Source organism: Chroicocephalus ridibundus, chromosome 1, assembly GCF_963924245.1.
Source record: "Chroicocephalus ridibundus chromosome 1, bChrRid1.1, whole genome shotgun sequence".
Lineage (NCBI taxonomy): Eukaryota > Metazoa > Chordata > Aves > Charadriiformes > Laridae > Chroicocephalus > Chroicocephalus ridibundus.
Genome location: NC_086284.1, coordinates 74,270,052 through 74,295,012, shown reverse-complemented (window position 1 = coordinate 74,295,012; position 24,961 = coordinate 74,270,052). Strand labels below are relative to the sequence as shown.

General features: G+C 39.2%; 1 protein-coding gene across 9 annotated transcripts in view; it reads right to left on the bottom strand.

Moving 5' to 3' along the window:
• INPP4A (inositol polyphosphate-4-phosphatase type I A) overlaps positions 1–24,961 on the bottom strand; it is a 126,398-nt gene that overhangs the window by 8,142 nt on the left and 93,295 nt on the right. For 6 of the 9 annotated variants that reach the window (XM_063339831.1, XM_063339848.1, XM_063339838.1 and 3 more), the window contains 11 exons: positions 24,721–24,904; positions 22,047–22,265; positions 20,748–20,886; positions 17,065–17,097; positions 12,582–12,754; positions 10,969–11,092; positions 9,992–10,118; positions 7,535–7,675; positions 6,090–6,187; positions 2,734–2,846; positions 2,223–2,377 (listed from right to left, as the gene is read on the bottom strand). In XM_063339831.1, coding sequence (XP_063195901.1) covers positions 2,223–2,377; positions 2,734–2,846; positions 6,090–6,187; positions 7,535–7,675; positions 9,992–10,118; positions 10,969–11,092; positions 12,582–12,754; positions 17,065–17,097; positions 20,748–20,886; positions 22,047–22,265; positions 24,721–24,904 — 1,506 coding nt within the window. Of the gene's footprint in view, positions 1–2,222; positions 2,378–2,733; positions 2,847–6,089; positions 6,188–7,534; positions 7,676–9,991; positions 10,119–10,968; positions 11,093–12,581; positions 12,755–17,064; positions 17,098–20,612; positions 20,887–22,046; positions 22,266–24,720; positions 24,905–24,961 lie in introns of all 9 variants that reach the window. The other 3 variants (XM_063339805.1, XM_063339813.1, XM_063339822.1) reach the window with 1 other exon arrangement.

Sequence of the window (24,961 nt, the reverse complement as noted above, 5' to 3'; positions counted from 1 at the left end):
ACGATAATAATCATGCATACATAATTATCACAAGACTAGGAAGGAAAGGAAGGCCTTGAGGAGGAGTAAGTGGGAACTAACACCTCTGAAGACCAACATCACATGGAAGAAGAGGGTGTTTTCTTAATTTCTGAAGAATAGAAGAATGTAAGCAAGGATGCTTTTCTTCTCTGGAAAGTTACCAGCAAAGAAGAGATGAAATACTTTTGAGTCTCACAACTTAATAGTACTTCTTCCCTCTCCTTCCAACTGACCCAGAAACTTCAGAATTCTTCAAGACTGAACCAAGTCTCCCTTTTACAGTACAGTTACACAAATAAAAGACACAAGTTAAAAGAAAAAGCAAGTTTTCTGAATGCAAATTTGGAAAGGAATTTGGAAGCAATTTGTCTGTCATCTAGGTCAGGTCATCCTGTCCCGGTTGAAATGGGTTTGCGTGGAGTTGGACTCCTACATATTTTTCCTTAATCCTATCTCTCTTGTTAAACTTTGTTAATCCTGTGCCATTGTTTCTGAGCAGAACTGGCAAATAATTTTAAAAACACAACCACCTAACCCAGAGAGCAATGAGATGTGAGGAAGAAAGAGCGATGGTCTTGAAAAATGGTCTAATCTTAGTATTCCTTCAGGACTAGTCAGTATTTGTTTTGCACAATCTCTCTCGGTCAAAGATTTAACAGAAGAGAAAGTCATGTTTTTTACCTGTCAGAGCAAGTCCCTGATGTTGCTAGAACACATGAGCCAAAGGTTTTGATTAAATTGGCCCTCTTTCAAAATCCCTGTGTAGGTCAACATAAAGCAACGTGCTTCTTGGGTCGATATTTTATCTGATCCTGTGTTATACTAAATTGATAGTCTGAAGGTCCAAAACAATGTTATTATTAATGTTTGTCTCACTGTGTCCATGACTGCATTAAAAAAAACCCCCATTAACTCAGTAACTAAAGAAAGTAACAAGCTTCCTAGTATTATACCCGTTCAGTTTTTATTCTTACTAAATAAACAACCGTGCAACAAAGCTTTCTTTCAGATGTCTCAGTTGACAAGTTGCATAATTTAAAGAAAGATATTTGAGAGCCACTTAGCTCCATTTTAAGTTAATAACTTCTCCCTCACAAAGCTGTTCCAAGTTTTCTTTCTAATATCAAGGTTTAATTAGTCTCTGAATGCAGTTTTCATGTACTGTACTAACTCTGTAACAATGCAGCAAAAAGTGCAGCAAAAAAGTGAAAATAAAAAAGTCCTGTGACATCCAACCAGATGTAGATACAAAAACCAAATTATTAGTGTAAGAGGCTGCAAGTGTTATTATATGAGACGTTTTCCTTCTAGATAACTGAAGAGTAAGAAAGGGTCAAACAGCAAAAACATACAGAAAGGATAAGAGAATTGAACACTCTAGAGAATTTGGTGAGAAGACACACAGTACAGTACATTCGGTAAGAGTGAATGTTGAAAAACAGGACTGAACAGCATTGTTGAACTACATCGATAAAGACTAAAGCTAGATTTCTTATCCTTTCTTTTGGTATGTGAGTTACGGAGTTTTCCAGCAGTGCTTGAAACAAGGCATTGAACAACAGTAAACAGATTTTCTTCTTTTTTTTTTTTTTTAGTACAATATTTAATTCTACAAACATCTCTGCTGCTTCAGAATACAGAACATCATTATATTGATACGACAACAGCACACTGACACATCGTGATGAAATTTGGTTGCTGTATTGTGAAACACTCGTACTGACATCTCGCCCAGTGAGCAGTGTTTCATTGCTAGAGAAGACACGTGGCAAACCAGTGCAAACTGCAGGTGTCTGTGTTTCCAAGAACAAAAGACAGGTCATCCCTGAGAAATCTGCCTGATCTAGAACTAAGAAACCCAATGCTATGATAGTTCAGGTAAGCTCATCCTTAAACAACTTTCAAAGAAGCACCAGTTTCCTGTTCTGTAAGCTCAGCATTAATTGAAAACACATTTTTACGTGCTTCTCTGAAAACTCCTGATTCACTACTGAAAACTGAAGCCCATCTGATGCAAATCTGGTAACAACCAGCTTTAGCATACGGAACTCACTCATGCAGGGGAGGGATGAATTCTAGCAGCCAGTTTTGCCATTTTCTGACTTTTACTTTTTTCCCTTTTGATAGAAACAGAGACCGGTGCTCCTCTGCAGTTTGCATGGTGCCTCATTTAGGAATAAGTGACGCAGTCAAACTCTTACCTCCTCATACACTCCAGAGCCTGGGTGAAGACCTGTGGAGCCATTCCATGTTCATGCTGTAGGATCAAACACTGCTCTAGGGTGACCGACATGGCAGTCCTATCCTTGGCACTTTTACAGCTTGTAAATCGAACACCATTTAGTCTGCGGCATATCTAGAAATGGGATATACAATTCATCATTCCTTCCTCATGCACAACCTTCTGTCAGAGAACACACCTGTACTTCTCCTCAGAGAGACACAAATGTTGCGTAGGACTTTGATGTCTAAAGTTGTCATCTTTGAGACAGCAGAACTTTGTTGCATGAGTTGTAGGGAAAATATTGATGGGGAAAATACATTTTATCTCCCCATGTATCATTCTAGAGGAGGTTTAGCCTGGCAGCATTTCCAAGCTACATGCAAGCAAATGAAGAAATTCAAACATATTGGTAATAAAAAAGGCGAAAAATACATATGCATACAGAAAACCAACTGAACTATGCAGAGATGCTCCAGATCAATAAATACCTCAGCAGCTTGCCAAAGGATATCAACATTCTTATTTTTCCTTGCGTGTACATTTTGTCCCAGAAATCTTAACAGTTCAGGCAGGCACGTCTGACTACGAGATCGAGGTAGACCTATAAAACAAACAAAACAAACTCCACTTATTTATCTGTATTCAACACTTTTACAAAGATAAGTTCTGTGGAAAGCATTCCTACATGCCTGTTGCAAACACAATTGTGTTTTTTTGAAACTACCAAAGCTTACAACAATAAATCCAATTCTTAATTACTTAGTACCACAAACAAAACAAATTCAAGTTTAATTAAACTCAACTGGAAATGTACATTCAGGTTATTTAAAACTTCAAGGGCTCCAAATCTGACAGCAATATAATAACAGAGTGAACAAAGAGAGCAAGAGTGGTAGAGTATCTTGGTTTGTGTGTCATAGATGAATTTGCTTTCAAACACTATTCAGAACTGTATATAAACATGTTACTGCCTGTATTATCACCCCTCAGAGGTGATAGGATATCATGCATGTCTCCATAGAAACTCTGAAGATACTTTATGTTCTGCTTGTATTTTCAATTTTAAATATGCAAGCTGTCCAGTGTTCAGTTACAAGAAACACTCTTTCTGACAGGACACCGCACTGCCATGATCTGTTCATTAATATTCCACTAAGTGGAAATAAATCAGTTGAAATTTTTCAATATCTAGGGCACTTTCAGTAGTCATACGTTCAAAGTGTTGCACATCATCTCTTACATATGTAGCAAGATATTCAAGAAAATCAATGAGAAGTATTAAATAGGCTGTCTTTTTTGTTGTTTTTTTTTGAAGGGGTAATTACAGAGGACATGAACTAAAGCAGTGACTGGATAAATAAGGAGGTATGAACTGTTAAAAAATGACTACGTGACAAAAAGAACCGCACAGGGGTGATATATAAGGTTTTATTTTTGGACTACATATCTTCTCACAGCAAATAGTATGTTAGACTAACCTGATCTCCTTCTATGACAAGGTGACCCACTTAGTGGATGAGGGCAAGGCTGTGGATGTTGTCTACCTAGACTTTATTAAAGTCTTCAACACTTTTACCCACAGCATTCTCCTGGAGAAACTGGCGGCTTACAGCTTGGACGGGCGTAATCTAGCTAAGTAAAAAACTGGCTGGATGGCAGGGCCCAAAGAGTTGTGATGAACGGGGTTAAATCCAGTTGGAGGCTGGTCACAAGTGGTGTTCCTCAGGGCTCAGTATTGGGGCTGGTTCTGTTTAATATCTTTATCAACGATCTGGATGAGGGGATTAAGTGCACCCTCACTAAATTGACAGACAACACCAAGTTGGGTGCAAGTGTTGATCTACTTGAGGGTAGGGAGGCTCTACAGAGGGATGTGGACAGGCTGGATCGATGGGCCAAGGCCAATGGTATGAGGTTCCACAAGGCCAAGTGCCGGGTCCTGCACTTGGGTCACAACAACCCCATGCAGCACTACAGGCTTGGGGAAGTGTGGCTGGAGAGCTGCCTGGTGGAAAAGGACCTGGGGTGTTGGTCGACAGCTGGCTGAATATGAGCCAGTATTGGGCTCAGGTGGCCAAGAAGGCCAATAGCATTCTGGCTTGTATCAGAAATAGTGTGGCCAGCAGGACTAGGGAAGTGGTCATCCCCTGCTGTACTCGCCACTGGTGAGACCGCCCCTTGAATACTGTGTCCAGTTTTGGGCCCCTCACTACAAGAAAGACATTGAGGTGCTGGAGCGTGTCCAGAGGAGGGCAACGAAGCTGGTGAGGGGTCTAGAGAGCAAGTCCTGTGAGGAGCAGCTGCGGGAACTGGTGTTGTTTAGCCTGGAGAAAAGGAGGCTGAGGGGAGACCTTATCGCTCTCTACAACTACCTGAAAGGAGGCTGTAGTGAGGTGGGGGTCGGTCTCTTCTCCCAAGTAACAGGAGATAGGACAAGAGGAGATGGCCACAAGTTGCGCCAGGGGAGGTTTAGATTGGATATTAGGAAGAATTTCTCCACAGAAAGGGTTGTCAAGCATTGGAACAGGCTGCCCATGGAAGTGGTTGAGTCACCGCATCTGAAAGTATTTAAAAGATGTGTAGATGTGGTGCTGAGGGACACGGTTTAGTAGTGGACTTGGTAGTATTAGGTTTACGTTTGGACTTGATGTTCTTAAAGGTCTTTTCCAACCTAAATGATTCTGTGATTCTATCTTCAATAGAATGATCCATTTGATTTTCCTTTTGCCTCTACTTACCACAGACTACACCACTTGCTAGTCATAATAACCACCTGTTTTACTGTTAAAGGTAAAATTTTAATCTCTCCTGACAAGGGTTCATGGAAAAGTATGTTTCACTTTGTACATCCTAAATATCACCACGGAGGAGGTACAAAACACACCCTCAGACATTCCTTATGAGAATCACAGTCCCAGGTTTGCCCATACAGTCTCAGCTTTTCACAGAGCATTTCTTAGCACACCTGCTGGGACATCCGCAGTATTTTTTTCACACTTCTAATAAAGAATTTTGCTTAATGTTTATAACCACAAACCATTTGTCCAAGCTGAATTGCAAAATCAGGTACAATATGTCTGCACTTACCCAGGACAAACAGTGAAGTAGAAGGAAGTTTTGGTAGGAGGCAGATTTTCCCTCTTTGTGGTACTCATTTAATGTGGCAGGGATCGATGTAATGACAAGTAGCCATTCTTTTTAAGGGAGAAAAGGCAGGTGGACACAAGACTATTTTGTTTTCTTTCACTCTTAAGGTACGTGTTAATGCCACCTGTCCAACACTGCACACCAGCCTTATTCACAACTTCAAGTTACTTGAAGAAAAACCTCTGGCGTAAGGCGTGTTACTGGCAAATGATAAACTGAAGGTCGTAGCACCAGTGGTCTTTAAAAATAGTGTAGAATAATTATAAAGGTAAAAAAGAGTTCAAAAAACATGAAAAGAGAAAAAAACCTGGCAGTTGCTCTCTGTGCAGGTTATCATAAGTCCAGAGAATGTGACCAAAAACTGCACATAAAAGTGCTGCTGCTGTAACTTGTCACTTTTATGCCTTCCCCTCACAACAATCTAACTTCCTAGTTGCATTTTTATACAGTACATAACACCACTTACAGATGTAAAGTAAAAGTAAATTAAAAAAGGAAAGTTAATCAGACTGACCTTTAAACCTCTGGAATCTGCCCTACTTAGTACTAATGTATTAAAATAGAGTTGCACCATATCTTGGAAGTTACTAATGCTGGCGTATCATTAACATTTAAACAACAAACATGAGGCAAACAAATGAAATCAGCCTAAATTGTGCTGTTCAATCAAATTTGCCATTAATTACCAAATACTTACAATCATCAGGCAAAACTTCCTTGAACTGCTCAAAATACGAATTCAATCGCACTAAGCTTTCCATGTTAATTACTTCTTGCAGTGAGGTGTCTCCAAACCTTTAAAAGATGAAGAAGGGAACAGTTAAACCCAAGGTAGAATGCTTCACCTCGTCTTTGAAAGAACTGCACTTGGCAATATGACTACAAGAAAGCAGTTTAAAGATTCATCCCATGAAATTCCTAACCATTCAAATGCAGAGTAAAGTATAACAGAAAAGTGTTGTAGTGATTCATTACAGAAAAACAAAATATATCAGTGTGAGTGTAAAAGTGGGAAGGAAGGTGAATGAAAAATCTTGTAGAAAATAGTAATTAAAATGTGTTGGCTTTTGTGTGTCTCTTTCAATATTAAATAACCATCTGGTAAATCATTTCGCCTAAATTCAAACTTTTAATAATGGATTTACTAGTTTAGTTCATAATCCAATAATAGCCATAACATAAGTAGATAGGATTGAGAATTTTGACTTCAGATATGTGAAGGAGAAATACGGATGTAGGAGTAATAAACCATGAATGTAATAAATATTGTCAACAATGCCATGATTCATCTCATCTAACTGTACATACATAGATACGCACACAAAGTGTAGACATCTGTAACTGTGCTAGTCACCTTGGGCTCCCTTTATAGGCAACAGAGGACAACAGTAACTGCTGGAATGCTTTTGTTAGACTTTTTCTAGTTGTCCACCATCATACTGCACACTTTACCCCAGTATCAAGGCTGCTGTCACAACACGCATATGCCTGACTTCACTGGAGTTCTCCATTAGAGTAGTGCTCTGTCAATGTATTCTTTACAGGTTATGGCCATAACAGAGGGAGGCTCTGGTGGCTCTTCCAAAACTGAACAGTTTCCCTAGCAAATGTAATTACATAATTATATTTTTCAGCTTTACAAGAACAGTGTTGCATTACAGAAGTACTGCAAAGATATGTTAAAAAAAGGTCCCATCATCCTGGTTTTTGACAGTGGCCAGAAGCGGGAGTCTAAGGGAGACTGCAGAACCAAGAGGGCAAATACAGAACAATACTCAGAATGATCTCTCAGCCTCTAGTGATCTGTCACTCACAAAGGTCTCGGGTCACAAGCGCCACCTCTGTGTTAAATAGCCCATGATAGATTTCCTCTTCTGTAAATTCACTTCTGAACTACATAAACCCGCACTAGACTCAAGGCCATGAGGTAAGGAGCTCCACAGCTATGTGCCATATAAAGAAGGACCTCCTTTTGTTTGTTTTGCATTTGACATCTTCATTTAGTATTCCCTTGTTTGTGTATTGGAGAAACTGAATCACTGTTAGTAATGCAACAGTGCAACTCCATAGAGACATATTTCCATCAGAACAGGAGATTGCTGAACTGCCATTAAGGTTGAGCTTGCATGACTGAATACCTACTTCTCTGCTAGGGTTTGCTGCTCATTGATTCCCACATTGAAAAGAACAGGCTGAACCCTCAGTAACATGCCACTTTGAATCTCTCGCGGCAACAAATCAAACAAGGCGCTTGGCAAAGGGATCCTCACATTAAATCCATCACTGTAAAGAAATAAACAGCTATTAGACATAAAGATCAAAAAGCTACATTCCAAGAATGTGTTATTTATGTAAAGAGGGATAACATCTAGAACATAACATGAGTATTAAAAAATAAGTATCAGTCAAAACTGAGGACTCGAAGGAACAGCTTGCTCCTAATCAGAAAAGCTATTCTAGTTCAAAAACAAACCTTCAGCAACCCAAAATGTTGATTTTACATCCCCATGGACTTTTCAATCAGATCTGCCAATTTCCTGACAAAAGCTGATTTTGCTGTGCTTATTAATACTGATCCTCTTGAACAACTTGGGTAGAAAAAGCCAAATTTTGGCATGTTCCCATCTCATCAAGAGTAAAGTATATTTGATTTTAAAATGTTAAAGGCTAGGGATGATGCACATGCATAAAAGGATACATTTTTGGATACAGTCACTAGTACTGACATTTCTGAGCACAAGGATAGAGACAATGACAGTAGCAACCCAAGCATAAACTGAAGGGGGAGCTAACAAAAGCACCAATACAGAAACTTATGACTCAGACATACAAGCTCGTCCTGCAGCACAACAGGTTACCTTGGGTCAGCTGAGCTACAATAAAGAGCACTGTGTATGCTTTATCTCATGGCAAATGTGAGGTAACGCAACTTACCTTATCCTATGACATCGGTAGAGGCTAAGGTATGTCATATTACCCTATGTCAGAACTGCCAAGACACAAGTTACTGTGGTTTATGTGCTGTGTGTTAAGTATTAGAAGCAACACCTTGGTGTTTCATCTGAGTCTTTACAGTGCAGAACTCTCAAGTACAGCATATACTCTCAAGTACAGCAAAAGAACTATGAGAAGTATATAATAAGGTAATCAAAACTGCTCTGTTGCACATTTACATTGGATGGACACACAAATCCTACGCTATGTCTGAAAGCAAAAAACCTATTTTCACCTTTAAATGTAAAGCTTCCAATAGTTTGCACCAAAATAAATATGCACGATTTCTTTCTTCTCTTTCCTGAGTAAAATCTAGACACTAAAATAATAAGTAACACTATCAGACCTGCAACTAATGAAGATAGGCTTCCTGCTGATTAGTGTCCTATAGCTGATGGCAAGTTTCAACTAAAGGTTTTCTTTGAAAGGAATTTTCTGTCAGCTGTCAGCCATTTCCACAGTTCTCAGCAATTTCCATAACATACATGATTGTACTACAGAACTCCTTCAGCCAGGCACTTTTCATTGCATGTGAGCCTTAACGTAACCAAATTCCTCTAAATGTTTTTTTACCTTTGAGAATTCTAGGTTTTTATAAGATGTGGACAAAGCTGGGCAAAGCTAAAGCGGAGCTTGGTACAGCACACTGTAATCAAATAAGCCTTATTTCCTCCAGAAATCAAATTTGAAACTAAAAATTCTAAAGACTCTGAAATAGAGAAACATTAAAACATTGACTTTCGTGAGGCCTCTGTCCTTCCACAGCTTCATCCCCATCTGTGAACTGGCTCCCTCTGGGCAAGAACTCTATTGCAGGGGCCCATCACCCCATGTCAGAAACCAGTACAAGGCCAGCTGATAAGCAGGCTGCAGCGTTCAAAAGGAAGTGTGACTCTATTGTAAATGCTTACCATCATAATAAAGCTGTAACAGATCACTCACACTTCACTTTATGTGAGGATGTGAATGTTTGTTACTTCAGACTTGTAAAACAAAATTGCTTTTAAGCTCAAACTTGAAAAATTTTTCAGACAAGTAGCCGAACCAAGTCTGGTGTTTCACAAGCATCCGTAAGTTAAAGCCAGCTTGGCCCTGATAGTTCGGAAATTGATCCTAAATAGGCTTCACCTCAGCAGCAGCCCATCAACTGCCTGATACACATTCTGTGTCTCATTGTGGTAATGGCAGCCCATTAGTCAGTGGCATACAGTAAAGAACTGACCAACTGATCAACAGCAGTGAATTTCAGACAATGAAATCAGCTTCAAAAGTCAGTATGAAACTTAAAAACAGCACAAGTGCTGAAGAAAAGATTCAATACTTCTGTCTTTTGGTTGTGGAAGGCTAGGTTGAGATGATATTTATTCATAAAACAATACTGCCATGGTCTGAGCCTTGCCATATACCTCTTTTCAGCTTAGCTCCCTGTAAAAGGAAACATCAGTAAAAATGAGTAAGTCCACTTTAAAGAATTTATTCGAAGTTCTGAGGAGAAAACCAGCACAGTAGAAAAGCATATAATTCATCTCAAGCGCAGTATCACTGCTTCTCCTGTCCGCAGTCCCACTCCACTTCCTACTCCCTCCCCCTGCATTCTTTTTTTACCGATTTCCAGTGATGACTGGCAGCATGTCAGTAGATGTATTTGATGTGGCCTGAGTTACTTTAAAGGTTACATTCCTCAAGTCCATGATTCCCAAACTCATGTCCTCCAGCATTGCCAGCTCCTCACCTAAATCAAGGAGGAGAAAGTGAATCGTAATCATTACTTGTTATGTATAATTTCCCTTTATCAATTTGATGACAACTGTAGGTCATTGCTCTCATAAAGAAGTTTTATGGATGAAGAGGCTCTGGAGCTCAAGCCTTCACCTTGACCTACAGACAGCAGACAATGTCATGACTTTACGAGTTTAGCAAGTTTAGAAAACACCAATTCTCTAGTACAGTCTAGACTACTATTCTTCAAGTAGACTATATGCTGACTTTCCAATTTAGATGATGCCAGTAAGTACTTCTCAGCATTGTCACAGTCATAATAGCCTTTGCATTGGAAAAATGTGTTGGAAAAGTTACAGGACATTCCAGATTTGTACAGTAAAGCATTCCCTAACTGGCAACCCAGATGGCTGTTCAGACACAGGAGTGAAACGCTTTTGAGTGAAGTACTTTCCCTTTTTCTATTTTCTCTCCAACCTCACTTTGTACTGTAAGATTACAGGAGGTTAAGACAATTGAAAAAGCATATTTTGAGCACAGTTTCTCCCAGCTTACCAGAACTTAAATCCATGTATTTTCTGAAAAAAAAAATCACTATGATACGTTTTGGGTTTTTTTCCTTTGTATTATAAACCAAGTACACTTTATCTTTTAGAAGTAATTCAATTAAATGCAAAAAAAAAATTCAGAGTTGTAAGCTAATTAAGTACTCCAGATATAATCTGGTTTTGCATTTCAGTTTTCAAAATCATTTTGTAGCTAAGCTGCAGACTGTCACAAACACTCATATTCTGCTGTAGCCAATTAAATGAAGAATTTGCAGACTCAACAGCTAATAGCACCCACTTGCCCTGTGCCTTTACCGTAAGTGCTCAGCAAACTCTCAAACTGCGCCAACAAGCCAATGGTGTAGAGTTGTCTTAGAAATCCATCATCATGCAGGCAGTTCCTCAGCTTGATAATGAAACCACAAATGAGAGCTGTCAGCTGTGGGAGAGAAAACAGACAAGAGTGAAATGATTCAAGACAAAAAGGGTTCTTCAGCCCCAAACGGAAACAATATCACATATAAGAGGTGCCATAAAATCTGTCAGACTGATGCTCTTTTCCCTTAAATGTCACTCTTCCTTGCAGCTGAAGAGAGACAACCAACCAACAAAACCCCAAAACATTCATAAAAGCAGATTCAGGGCACGCTGCCTTCATCTCGCAAGCTCTCCCAAAATGGGAATCCTGTTGCTCTCACGTCTACTTGTTTTCTGGACACAATCACTTATATTAGGGTCTACAACGTACGAATTACAAAAGAGTCTCCTTGGAAATTGTTTTAGTCACAGATGGAAAAGCAACACAGCTAGTTCCAGGTCATGAATGTTGATAGTATGAATAAATGATTTTTTTTCTAAAAAAAATGACTTGTTAAAAAAGCTCAAAAATGCAATACCTGTTTGCTTTATGCAAAGATTCAAACTCTAGTGTCACAAGATACTCAGGACAAGGTCTTGAAGACCTAATACTAAGATCAGTACTAAGATCTAAGATTAGTACTAGTCTTAATTCACTCTGTCAACAAAGGAATTTCCCAGGTGACTGCCATATATGTACACATGTGTATGACTTTGCTGCAGTATTAAACAAAAGGGAATAAAGCTATGTTTATGGTGGATAAACATATTCAAAGCATTGAGTTTTAAAATTATCTGCAATATGAAGTGGGTTTTGTATAGAAAAATTCCCTTAATTTATCTCTATGAGCTATTACATTTTGGGACAACAGCCCCACCAAACACTCCAAGAGATATTTGAATTATCCAAGAGATAAATGAATGAGATACTGATTTCATGGGGAAGTAGACACACTACAGAAGTGTAGTGGGCAGAAGAAATGTGGAAGGTTTTTTAGTGCAGACACCTGCTCGTCTGTGTCCAACAGAAGAGACCCCACCAGGCTCAAAAACAGAACTTCTAGGGAAAAAAAAAAAACAAACCCAAAACCAAAAAACCCACTTATTTCTCTCCCTGTAGCTGGACTTCTCTCGTTAGGTACCACAGGTCCTGTTGGTTTTCTCGATGCAGAAAACAACAAAATGTAACTGAGGGAGTACACTTTCTGCTCATGGGCTATTTTTAACCCCTCTTTCATATCTTACTTCTGGTTTTAGCTTGGTGCCATTTGAAGGCAATGGTTATTTCTGTAGACAGCAGGATATTTTCACTAGCGATGGAATATATTTTTTTTTTTAAATAGAGAAGGTATATTCAAGGAGACACTTAAGTTACATATTGTCAAATGCCAAATAATGTCAAAAAAGTAAGCAGTAAGGACAGGATAGCACAGCCTGTGAGAGGAGATCACAGTGTTAAACCCAAGAGTAGAACAGATCTGAAAAGTTCTGAAAATAGTCATCTTTCATATTTCATAGAAACCCTACCATGTGTTGAAATGCAATCAAATCATGCATATTTGCTTGCTTACAGTTTGGCAGAAGACAACATCCCTGCGATATTGAAGGCTCAGGCAGAGCCCTATTGTCGGGGCGCTGTCCTGCATTAATAAAAAGACCATGGCTTTCTTTGCCTTGTCACTCATCATGGCTACGCAGTCTGTGAGTGTTGTCAGCAAGGGATAAAGAGCTTCGCTCCATTCACCTGGTTAAAAGAAAAAAATTAACAGCATGTAAGTACTTTATTTGAAACAAACAAGCGTGCATTAAGAAGAAACTTCCTGTTGCATGTCAAAGCTGTTGATAATTCATATTTAGGGCTTGTTTTGTTTTGGCTGGCTGGTTACTCCCTTCTTATTATTAATTAAGTGGTTATTGCATGAGGAAAATATGAAGAATTTTACTCTGTAAGGCTGTTATGACTTTCCTGACCATGTAATAGCTCCCAGATTTGTGCCCACAGAACAGCCCATACAATAGCTGATTTGGAAAGTATAACAGAAAGATTAATATCTATATACACAAGTGTATATCACTGCCTGTGCATGTTCAAACATACCCTTTCACAGTGCATACATGGACAGACAGTATGGACTCCATCGTATAACAGAAATAGTGAACATCTGCTTAGCCATTTCTGTCAATGAGATTTCTCACAAATAGCTTGCCTTTCAATCTTTTGTGGACTCACAGGTGTATCATTCAACTGCCTCGCCATCTCATCGATCCCTGTTGCACCTCAGTGAGGTAAGACAATGCTTATGTCCCATTTGCAGCATAGGAATAATAAGGCAGAGAGGTGAAAAATTCATGTAGGTACTCTTTTAAGTGTCCTCTGTCTGTTGAGTGGCTTTGAAGGCTTAGAGCTAGCTAGCAAGAAACACTAAGCATAGTGATTTAGATGGGAGTTAGCCAGATCCTTGGAGGTAGTGTGGAGCTTGTCTTCCACTGAAATACATGAGATATGTCCCAGAGGGACTCTGTTCAAGGTCCTACGCAGAAAGCACAGAAATGAAACTAGATTGCCGAAGTCCTATTTTAGGACAAAACATGGTGCCTTCCTTCTCCCTAAGAGATTGTTCTGCCTTAAAATGCCCCATAAGCTCACTTTTTTTTCTTTCCTTCTTTCATCATTTGTCTTAATCAAACACTGATTTCAAAAACCCATTTCCATGACCGTATGAAAAATTATTCAGATACTATACCAACATCCATTCTCTCTGCAATATACATATAAAAAAACAGAACAGTGCTTTGGTTTTGCCCTCCTTAATGTAAGGTTGAAACAGAACATCTCTCCTTTTAAAGGGAAGGACAATGAGTTTTATTTTTAAAAAGCACCAGAGCTCATAAACAGAACACGCAGAACCCCAGCCCAGCTGGCTGTAGGAACAAGGCAACGTAGAGATCAGAACCTGCATGAATGGGACACTTCAAGCCCCTGAAAGGAAGTTGTTTGAGATTTTGACTCAAAGGCAGGACTAAGAGCTAGCAATAATAAAAGTTTCTTTGATAACCAGCCAAAGAGGGGAACTTTGGAAGTCTGCTAACAGAAACATAACTGACGAGATTAACAGACCTATCCTTTTTGCTTTAGTTCTATCCAGTAGACAGATAACCTAATAAACTACAGAAAGGGGAAGTTGTTTGGCTCTCTTACACTGCCACAAAAAACCCCGCAGGAAACATCAAAAAAACAGGCAAGGAATTATAGCTTGTCTTTTATACTGTATTAAGTATTTTCTCTCAAAATAAATCAGATGCCATAACATGGCCCCATGAACAGTTAAAAAGCAAAACACAGATGATACTAACAGAGTTTCTCTTGCTGCATTTAAGAGCTTTTCGATAAACAAATGAGAATGACAAAAAGAACTGAAAAGATCTTCCAGCACATCATCATCATCTCATTGCCTGGATATACATACATGTATATAGTTATTAACTCAGTGGAGATTTAAAACTGTAGTGTGTCTGGCAGCACTTCATTTGAAAAATATGTTTATCTGTGGTAATCACAAAGTACACTGGTGGTATACCAGCCTGCCTGAAGAGAAACCAATTGTTAGATGTTTTTTTTTCTCCCAACACTCACATGCACTGCAATGGCTCATCTGGGGTAAGGAGCAAAAATCCTCTGTGCTGTGTATTTTCTTGGTTTAAAATTTCAGCCATAAAAAAACAAACCCTTGTCAGTCTGCAAAATTCTAAATGCTTTTTGCTATCTACTTCACAGAGGTGTCACCCGTGTTCTTTTAAGTTTTTAGTCAGTGATAGTTGCTATTAACAATAAACAGTAATAAAAGGAACTGCACTCCCAGGCTCAAATCGGGTTGGAACATTTCATTGGCAGTGTTTAAATAAATGTGAAAGAACTCTAAGTGTTCAACTTTCACCTGGATTTTCCTGTCCTTCTGTCTTCCCCTCATTAATTTTCCTGACAGAACTTTATTACTGAAAGCATATTTGCTATCAAATCAATCAATGCCACCTTCAAACACCATGAGGCACTAATTCTAATGTGAAATCTACTCTGAGCTCTGCTGTTACGTTCTATGAGACAAATAGAACTTTTTAAAACTCGACTGGGCAGATCCGTAGGTAGGATGATTTGACATAGGGCTAGAAACAATCCGGAATAGCGTGGCCAGCAGGAGTAGGGAAGTGATCGTGCCTCTGTACTCGGCACTGGTGAGGCCTCACCTTGAGTGCTGTGTTCAGTTCTGGGCCCCTCTGTACGAGAGGGACATTGAAGTGCTGGAGCGTGTCCAGAGGAGAGCTACCAGGCTGGTGAGGGGTCTGGAGACCAGGTCATATGAGGAGAGGCTGAGGGAGCTGGGCATGTTTAGCTTGGAGAAGAGGAGGCTGAGGGGAGACCTCATTGCCCTCTACAACTCCCTGAAAGGAGGTTGGAGAGAGGTGGGTGTTGGCCTCTTCTCCCAGGTGAATAATGACAGGACCAGAGGAAATGGTCTGAAGTTGCGGCAGGGGAGGTTTAGGTTAGATATTAGGAAGAATTACTTTACTGAAAGAGTGGTCAGGCACTGGAACAGCCTGCCCAGGGAGGTGGTTGAGTCACCATCCCTAGAGGTATTTAAGAAACGTCTAGATGTGGCACTTCAGGGCATGCTCTAGTGGCAGAGATTGTAGGTTATTATTATTAATAATAATATATTAATAATATATTAATAACCTATTATAGGTTATTATTTATTATTAATAAAAATATTATTAAAATAAATATCCTCCAGATCCTTCAAGATATTTTTAGTCTTTTCATATTAAAAAAACCCTAGCATCCATAAATCAAAGTACTGGGCACCGACAGCTGCTCTTGTTTTAGGTCAGGGTGGCAAGGACTCATGATGTCTAAAAGAGATTTATTAAATAAGTGGTAGTTGCTTAGCCCTGATCCAGTAAAGTATTATCAGCAACCCACTTAAGCACACAGTCATGTCACATCTGGCTTCAGAGGGAAGCAAGCATTAAGTACTTCACTACACTGCAGTTTCAGCCACTTAAGATACAGTTTCGGGTATATCTGGGTACCCAGTTGGGGTGACTTGACTGCTTTTAATTACTCCCATCTTAAAAATAAATAACTACTATTCATTTATGCACCACATTCATATTTTGCAAAAACTAAAGGGATGTTCCAAGAATTAAAAACTTGTGAAGTCTTTTATTGTTTAAAAACATTTTCTCAGTGACAGAAGGAAATAGGGTGGATACCCGAGAAGAACATTAATATACTTCGTGAAGATGGAAAACATACCTGCATTAGGGCTTTATTTCCCGCTGGTTTCACTAAACCCAGGAGCCCATGCTGTAACAGTTCAAAGACAGAACCTTCACTGAACTCAGATAAAACTGATCTCAAATGGGAGAAACTGCAGCCATCTACCTGCTAGAGAGTGGTATTACAGAGGCATATTATTCAGACCTTGTAAACACATCACAAGTGTGTGGAAGTACAAGGACAGAGGAAAGGCGGCTAACAGTGGAATGAAAGTCTACCTAAATTCTGTGTTCTGAAACATAAGATTTGCAGTGCCCAACACTGCTTGGTATGTACCCACAACAGAGATTATCCATTAGCCTTGCTGACTGCTCCATGTTCTGCTCGAGTTCTCATTCAGAAAGGCCAGCTCAACAGCACATATAGAAGGGCATGTTTGAAATGTCTGAAATGTCAGACTCCCACAGACTTCAATGACATTTGGAACAGGCTTCAGATCATTGTCACCTACAACAGTTTGCTAAAACACATCAGCTGCAGAAACCAAAGAGACCATGAACAAGTGCTCTCCCATACCTGAACAAGAGAAGTTACCAGACACCCCCGTGCACTATTATTTAGCAAATAATAACTTCTCAATATGCTTAGGTAACTCATGTGATACTGCATTACCACTTCAAAATGGTGAAGCTTAACAGCAAGGCACTTGTTCAGTTGTTAATTATGAACAAACCCCTGCAATTTTCAGAAGAAGCAGAAGCCATGAATGCACATACCTGGACCAGATTCTTCCGGAGTGGGGCTGCAATCTGCACAGAAATGGAGGGGCAACATGCATGATTAAGGAGCAGCAACACAGTCTAAACATAAGCAACTCAAATGTTCAATGCCAGGGTTCTCAAACACTTTCACTTAGTGAAGAGGAGCTCAGCAGACATACTGCTTTACCTGCAGGCACTAAGGGCGTGGGCTCCCTCCTCCACTCCACTGTTTCTGATCAGAGAAATACCTGGATGAGGACTTGGAGGAAAGCCAGTACCTGCTAGCTCAGGAGCTCTCTGTGGATTACCAGCAAGTGCACTGTCGATCCACAAGGCACAATTTGAGAACCACTGGTATAGTGCAATTATAGAATAAGCTGGCAGTAAGGCTGCTAAACAGAAGAGCAAAAGACTAGCAGTAAGTTCAACGCACTTAACAGAAAATGACATTAAGGCAACCACAAGGCAAGAGTAATAAAGAAACTGTACTTTGCTATCTTAGACAAATTTTCGTTATACAATTTCTAAGATAGTTAACACAAGCATTAAATTTTATATTAAGGGCTGATTCCTCACCAGCGAAGCCTGTGAGTATTCCACACTCACTTCAATGGGAGGAACAAGCTGTCATATGAAAATACACTACAGCGTAATGCAAATAGTAAAAAAAATTAATATATATACACCCTGTTATAGCAAGTCTTGCAATAATGAAAAGTAGTTCATTAAGCTAACAGGATTTAAACTCCTACTGTTTATGTCTAGATTCACTACTCAGTGGATTATTAATTTGAAAATAACACGAGAAAATATCAAGTTCAATTGTATGCATTAGGACAATCAGCTGAGCTAGACAATCCAAGATAAAAACCTCTCAGTAAATTAAAACTCATCATGTTCACTAAAGAAGCTATATGCCCCCATGCAATTTTAGTAATGAGTACCTAAGCTTATAACAAAAATACATGTTAAAATAATTTCTTAAGTCTCCATTCTACTATTTCAGCCAGCATTTTCTTTCACAAACATTCATTTCTAGAGAGATCCTCTAAAGTCCTTCAATAATATCCTACTGTTTCTCTCTTACCAATTCTGGAACTATCTTGGTTTGCTGGTTTTCACTTTGCTTTCAAAAAAAATTCTCGTTGCTCTTTGCTCAGTGTCTTTTATTCAAAACTCAGAATTACTAACAGAAAAAGTGTTAGTTCTTTGAATACTTGACAAATAAAAACTTTAAAATGTTGTGATTCTGAACTTAGAGAAAGGATCTTCTTTGTCCCTCAGTTATTCCCATGATCAGTTGTGGAAAGTAGCAGTGAAAGGGAATTCATAGAATGGTTTGGGTTGTAAGGGACATTTAAAAGTCATCTAGTCCAAATCCCCCTGCAATGAGCAGGGACATCTTCCACTAGATCAGGTTGCTCAGAGCCCCGTCCAACCTGACCTTGAATGTTTCCAGGGACGGGGCATCTACCACCTCTCCGGGCAACCTGGGGCAGTGTTTCACCACCCTCACTGTAAAAAATTTCTTCCTAATATCTAGTCTAAATCTACCCCCTTCTAGTTTAAAACCATTTAACAGGACGGATTTGGTGTGGAGTCAAGAAAAGTAACTCAATGGGAAAATACCCATTGATTTCAGTAAAATCATTAGTATTGAACCTGTTCCTTTGTCAAAAATACTGACCATTAATTAGGAACTACATCTGATGAGAATGTGATCAAACACTCAGCTTGCCCTGGCTTACAATAAACTTCGCAAGTGCAATTCAAATTGCTTATTAAGACCTACGAACAATGTTTGCACGAGATACCTAAGAAACAGGATTCTCTCTCCAGGATTTTTTAAGTTAAATTCACCCAACATTGGTTGACAGTCAAACTTCAGATCTATTCCTTACACTTAGGTAGCACTGGGAAGCAAGACCCTTAGCTTTAAAGCTTGTTACGCTTCTTGATTTAATGTTTCTGTCCCAGGTTCTGTGGATTAAATGGAGAGATTTTTTCCTATTTTACAGGAAAAGCAGAGAAATGTTACAGAAACTCTTGGCACACAAAAAAACCCTTTGATAGGTAAGTGTAGCTAATTCCACTTCTATATGGCATAAGTGTCAAGATTCAGAGCAGATTTAAAAGATCAACTGAAAATGAAAGAAAATGTCTGTTCTAAGCTGCTTTCAGCATTGAATTGTCTTGGCGAAAGGTTCTGGCATCACCCACCGGAGATTCTTCCTACTCTTTTTAATATTAAAAATCCACAAATTTCAATCATTGATATGAAGGTGCATTGACATTTACTGATAAAACTTTAATGTAAATATATATAAAACTTTGTATAAATTAGCTAGCAAACAAAAACATTTAAATGTATCAAACTGGTAGAAGAAATTTAGTCAAAGATTAATAGAGAACACATTCTGAAACAAGAACCAACTCTCCTATTCCTTTATAATACACAAAAATGTCAGTCTAATCTAGAAAAACATGGTGATTTAAGATACTAAGCAAATCATACGTAACATGTACAAAGCTACACAAAAATATATTAACATTAACTTCTTGTTTTCTTTTTCTTAAGGTACTGCCTTCCACTGCAACATTAACAATGGGATGGACATGAAGTCACAGACACACGTAAGGGACAAAGGGCCATCAAACGATAAGACAGAACAGGAAAAGGAAATGAAAACACAAATCTTTCTAGAGCTTTTTTTGAAATTGAAAAATCTTTCTAGAGCTTAGCTTGGCACACCTGCTCTATAAAGTGGCCAAACCATAGTGACCACATGTAAAGAATGTGAGAATAAATCAAATAAGTATATATGTAAATTAAATAATTCTGAAATTTAATGCACGGCTGCAAAACTGTCAATCTAAACTGATATCTTTCATTCACATGCTTGTGGCATTATGCTAGATTCAATCCAGCACCCACTTTACCTCAAATTTTGATAGCGCTATTCCACTGAGAGCTTGCACTGCCAATTCCTACCTTCCAACTACAAAAAGTCTAACTAATCGAGTGCCTCAGCACCACAGCTTTTGACAATTTGGGTTAAAATTTGCTTTAAACTCCAGTAGGTTCATCCAAGTTCAGTCTAATAGGACTTCTTGGCTCCCTTCCTATGCTTTGGCAGCCCAGCAGGACCATTACTGTTGCAGTAGTGCCTGCACTTCTCTCATGTTTTATTCATCTTTTATAGAGGTTCACTGTAATAAGCTTTGATTGCTGCAAAGAAGCTGAAGCCAACAGGAAAGCTACAAGAGGTGGTGTTTTGACATATGCTAACCCAAACACCTGTTTTACCAGCTTAAAACACCCAGCATGAAAACCAAATGCCACTGTCATCAAAGGATTTGGCAATGATTTCAGTGGAATCAGGATTTCAAAATCAGTAATAGGCTTAGCAGCTCCCAATACCCTACCTTCCCTTTCTGCCTGACATCAGTGCTTAACACCACCACTGAACTAAAAACACATGGAAGGATGTAACGGAGGCTTAGGAATGATGCCAGCGCACAGCAAGAGAGCAGCAGTGAGAAGCAGTGTCTGGCATACGCACTTGTCTTTCTGAGAGAATGGCATGCACAGGATGGTGTGGATGAAGGTGGTGGTGAGGATGATGAAGGTGGTGAGGATGATGAGGTCTCATTTAAATCTTCTGGATTTATCCAGTAGGCACGAGTGTCCCGATTACCTTTCTTACTAGTACAGCTGGTGTCACACTGGAAAACATCTTCACAGCTGTCACTTTGCAAGCGCTCCTTCTGGAGAAGTTTGTCCACTCTCTGTATAATACACTCCAGACTTTTGTCAACATTCAACCAAACTTTCTCCTTAAAAGAAAACATTTCTTTCTCAGTTTAAAAATAAAAGACAGACTGGGTAACAAATGCCTTGTCAATGTTTTTCCTCCTGTAAGTCTAGTCACAATTCCTCTGCAAATTTTCATCTGGACTATCATGTTCACCTTTGTGCATGCTGGATATATAAATAATGTATACCAGCATAACAACAATATGTACTGACATGAATTCTGTGATAAATTGCAAAGCTATTTTCTAAGTAAATTTACTGAACAATTTGTGCACAAAAGTGCTTCTTCCTGCACTATTATTCCAATTTCCAGTTAACACTATTGTTTATTCTTGAAACTTATGTTTGACATAATAATTGTATACAATCACACATCTTTTTTCATACATAACTCAGTGAATACAGATAAAATTACTGTATTGTATTACTATCTAAATAACTTAATTAGTTTTATTCATATCTCCTTACTGTGAGTTTGACTGTAAGCCAAAGTATGCCAAAACAATTAAATTAGCAAGGATCCATTTCCAAAATTAATTCGATCTCATTTCTAAACTGATATTTTACAATATTAATGATGGTTTTAATTAATATCGACTATTTTTGAGATGTAATTCACTTCTGTTTATATTACATAATGACAGAATTTACACAGCCCAATTCTCATTTCAATTGGCAGTGTGGGAAGGAAAACCATTTAAATTCTTTGTGCAAACAGTTTTTAAATGCTGTTCATAATCAAAACAGAGATGGACTGCAAGTTCTAAATATTTAGATGAGAATAAAAGCCAGGAAGGCTGGAAGGCTGAATTCTACAGCTAACACACGCAAAATATGCTTTGTCTTCAAGAAGTGTAAGAACTCTTTGTAGTACAGTCAGTTTTTTTACTTTAAAAGCTATTTACTTTCCCTTGGAACCAACTTCAGAAAAACCATGCCCTAGTCTAACAATCTCTGCTGTTTAGGAGATCCAGAAAATTTATTAAGGCCTGCTTGTATCCCTGTGCCAAGGAGTAACTAAGCATAGGACAGAGAGAGGGTCTTTGCTGGTTGACCGATACCTCCAAAATACTCATCCTATGCGTATCTGGTGAGCAGTTACAGAGACTACAAACAAAAGAATACAGCAAACAAAAAATAAAAAGAAGAAAACATTCATCACTCCACTAAGCAAACGTACCCATTCCTCTTCGTGCCAATCAACCTGCAGAGAAGATCGGCTATTTCTTCCTGTCCATCTGGCCACAAGTGTATCTTGATCATTCCTCAACATCACTTGCTCCCCTTCTCCAGCAGTTGGAGATGCTTTTGAAGCTATATAGTCTGGCCTTGCAGCATTCAGTCCGTGTATTGAATTTGCCAACAGCTTGCAGTCACAGACTGTGACAAGTTGCCGGGTCTAAAAAGAAATAAACCCCCTACATTTTAATACCTGTTCATTATTCTGTACCCAATTTATACTATATTCTTTCTCAGACAGAAAAAAGAAGAACTAGTATTCTGTAAAATAAACTAACCACTGTTCAGGAGTTTCTAAGGTACCTTTAAAATCATTTTGCAGAATGGCCTTAAAAAGCAATATAGGATACCAAAACACAAATGGTACATTCCCAGAGTCTGTACTACTATATTAGCCTTGCAATTGTTCAAAACTTCACTAATAAATGTGCAATTAACCTTTATTTGCACTTCAGTTTCCGTTCAATGAAAGCTTAGAGCAATGTGCAGACATTTTTATACCCCACACAATAGCTGCTGAGAGAGCAGCTAATCCTATCTAAAATTATAACAAGACCCAAGAAAAGGGCTGAAGATATAACCCACTAATCAATGCAACTTGTTCCCTATCTTATTTAGTGGTGTTGTATTAAAGGATTTCTGTAGGTTATGTGAATATGTAAAGTATCTGGCCTACGCGTCTATTAAAAAAGAAAACCAACCAACAAACAAGCCTTTACTATGTTATATATACACATTGTCCAGCTGTAGACAATCCCACAAATCAGTTATACACTACTCTCAGTTATACACACTGTACTCAGAGTGAATATTATAATAAATAATATATTTACATTGGGTCACATTATTTTTTGCACTCTACAAAGTTGTATGCATATCCCCTCCACTGAGTAATTTATGGCAAGCTGATTGGCCATTACTGTCACTTACAACCTTCAGATCTGCTTCAGGGACAGAAGTCGTCACTGAAATTGTATTTGGTTTTTTGACTCTGTAAATAAGATCATGTTCAGCTGTGGCTCCAGTCTGGTTTCTGTTAGCACCCAGCAGGAAATAACTGATTAACATCACTATAACTCAAGCATAGGCTGTGTCAGCATTATTCCTTATTTCACCAGTGGAAAACTACAGAATTGTTTCATTTACTTAAGTTTTGCCCAGTTGCTGCTGCTGGACAGAAGACTAAGAAAAACATTCAAAAAAAGCAGGTCGTCATCGAGAAAAGGGTATAAAGGATAGTGCAGAATGCACAATTCTGAAATATGATAAATGAATAAAATGAACCAGAGTACATTGCTCTCTACTGCACTCTGAAGAGGAGGTGAAGGCAAGAGTGTGAAAAGGAGACTAAATAAAAAGCAGTAAATTTTAAAGGCTGGTCTGATTTTGCTTTTTCTTTAAGACTGTATATGTTACAATATACTACTGAACAAAGTGAAATAGATGTTTCAAGAAAACCTACTGAAGATATAATCATAGAATCATACAATCATTTACATTGGAAAAGACCTTTAAGAACATCAAGTCCAAATGTAAACCTAATACTACCAAGTCCACTACTAAACCGTGTCCCTCAGCACCACATCTACACATCTTTTAAATACTTTCAGATGTGGTGACTCAACCACTTCCATGGGCAGCCTGTTCCAATGCTTGACAACCCTTTCTGTGGAGAAATTCTTCCTAATATCCAATCTAAACCTCCCCTGGCGCAACTTGTGGCCATCTCCTCTTGTCCTATCTCCTGTTACTTGGGAGAAGAGACCGACCCCCACCTCACTACAGCCTCCTTTCAGGTAGTTGTAGAGAGCGATAAGGTCTCCCCTCAGCCTCCTTTTCTCCAGGCTAAACAACACCAGTTCCCTCAGCTGCTCCTCACAGGACTTGCTCTCTAGACCCCTCACCAGCTTCGTTGCCCTCCTCTGGACACGCTCCAGCACCTCAATGTCTTTCTTGTAGTGAGGGGCCCAAAACTGGACACAGTATTCAAGGGGCAGTCTCACCAGTGGCGAGTACAGCAGGGGATGACCACTTCCCTAGTCCTGCTGGCCACACTGTTTCTGATACAAGCCAGAATGCTATTGGCCTTCTTGGCCACCTGGGCACAATACTGGCTCATATTCAGCCAGCTGTCGACCAACACCCCAGGTCCTTTTCCACCAGGCAGCTCTCCAGCCACACTTCCCCAAGCCTGTAGTGCTGCATGGGGTTGTTGTGCAGGACCCAGCACTTGGCCTTGCGGAACCTCATACCATTGGCCTCAGCCCATCGATCCAGCCTGTCCACATCCCTCTGTAGAGCCTCCCTACCCTCAAGTAGATCAACACTTGCACCCAACTTGGTGTTGTCTGTACATTTAGTGAGGGTGCACTTAATCCCCTCATCCAGATCGTTGATAAAGATATTAAACAGAACCAGCCCCAATACTGAGCCCTGAGGAACACCACTTGTGACCAGCCTCCAACTGGATTTAACCCCATTCATCACAACTCTTTGGGCCCTGCCATCCAGCCAGTTTTTTACTCAGTCAAGATTACGCCTGTCGAAGCCATGAGACACCAGTTTCTCCAGGAGATCGCTGTGGAAATACAGTGTGGAATGTATTATTCTCCTACCTTGTCTGCTAGGATGGCAAGTGTTCTTTCAAGGCCATTAGCTGATCTATCCTTGGCAGCTCTTGAGAGCCTTTCTGCATAGTAACTGACTTGCGTTTTAAGGGTGTTGATTTGTGCAATAATTTCCTTTGCTCTAACAATGTCCTGTGGGATGTATATTATTGACTGGGAACCTGTTGAAGTGCTGAAAAAGAAAGACTGATTTTAGGGGAAAAATTGATCTAGAGGTACACATTACAGT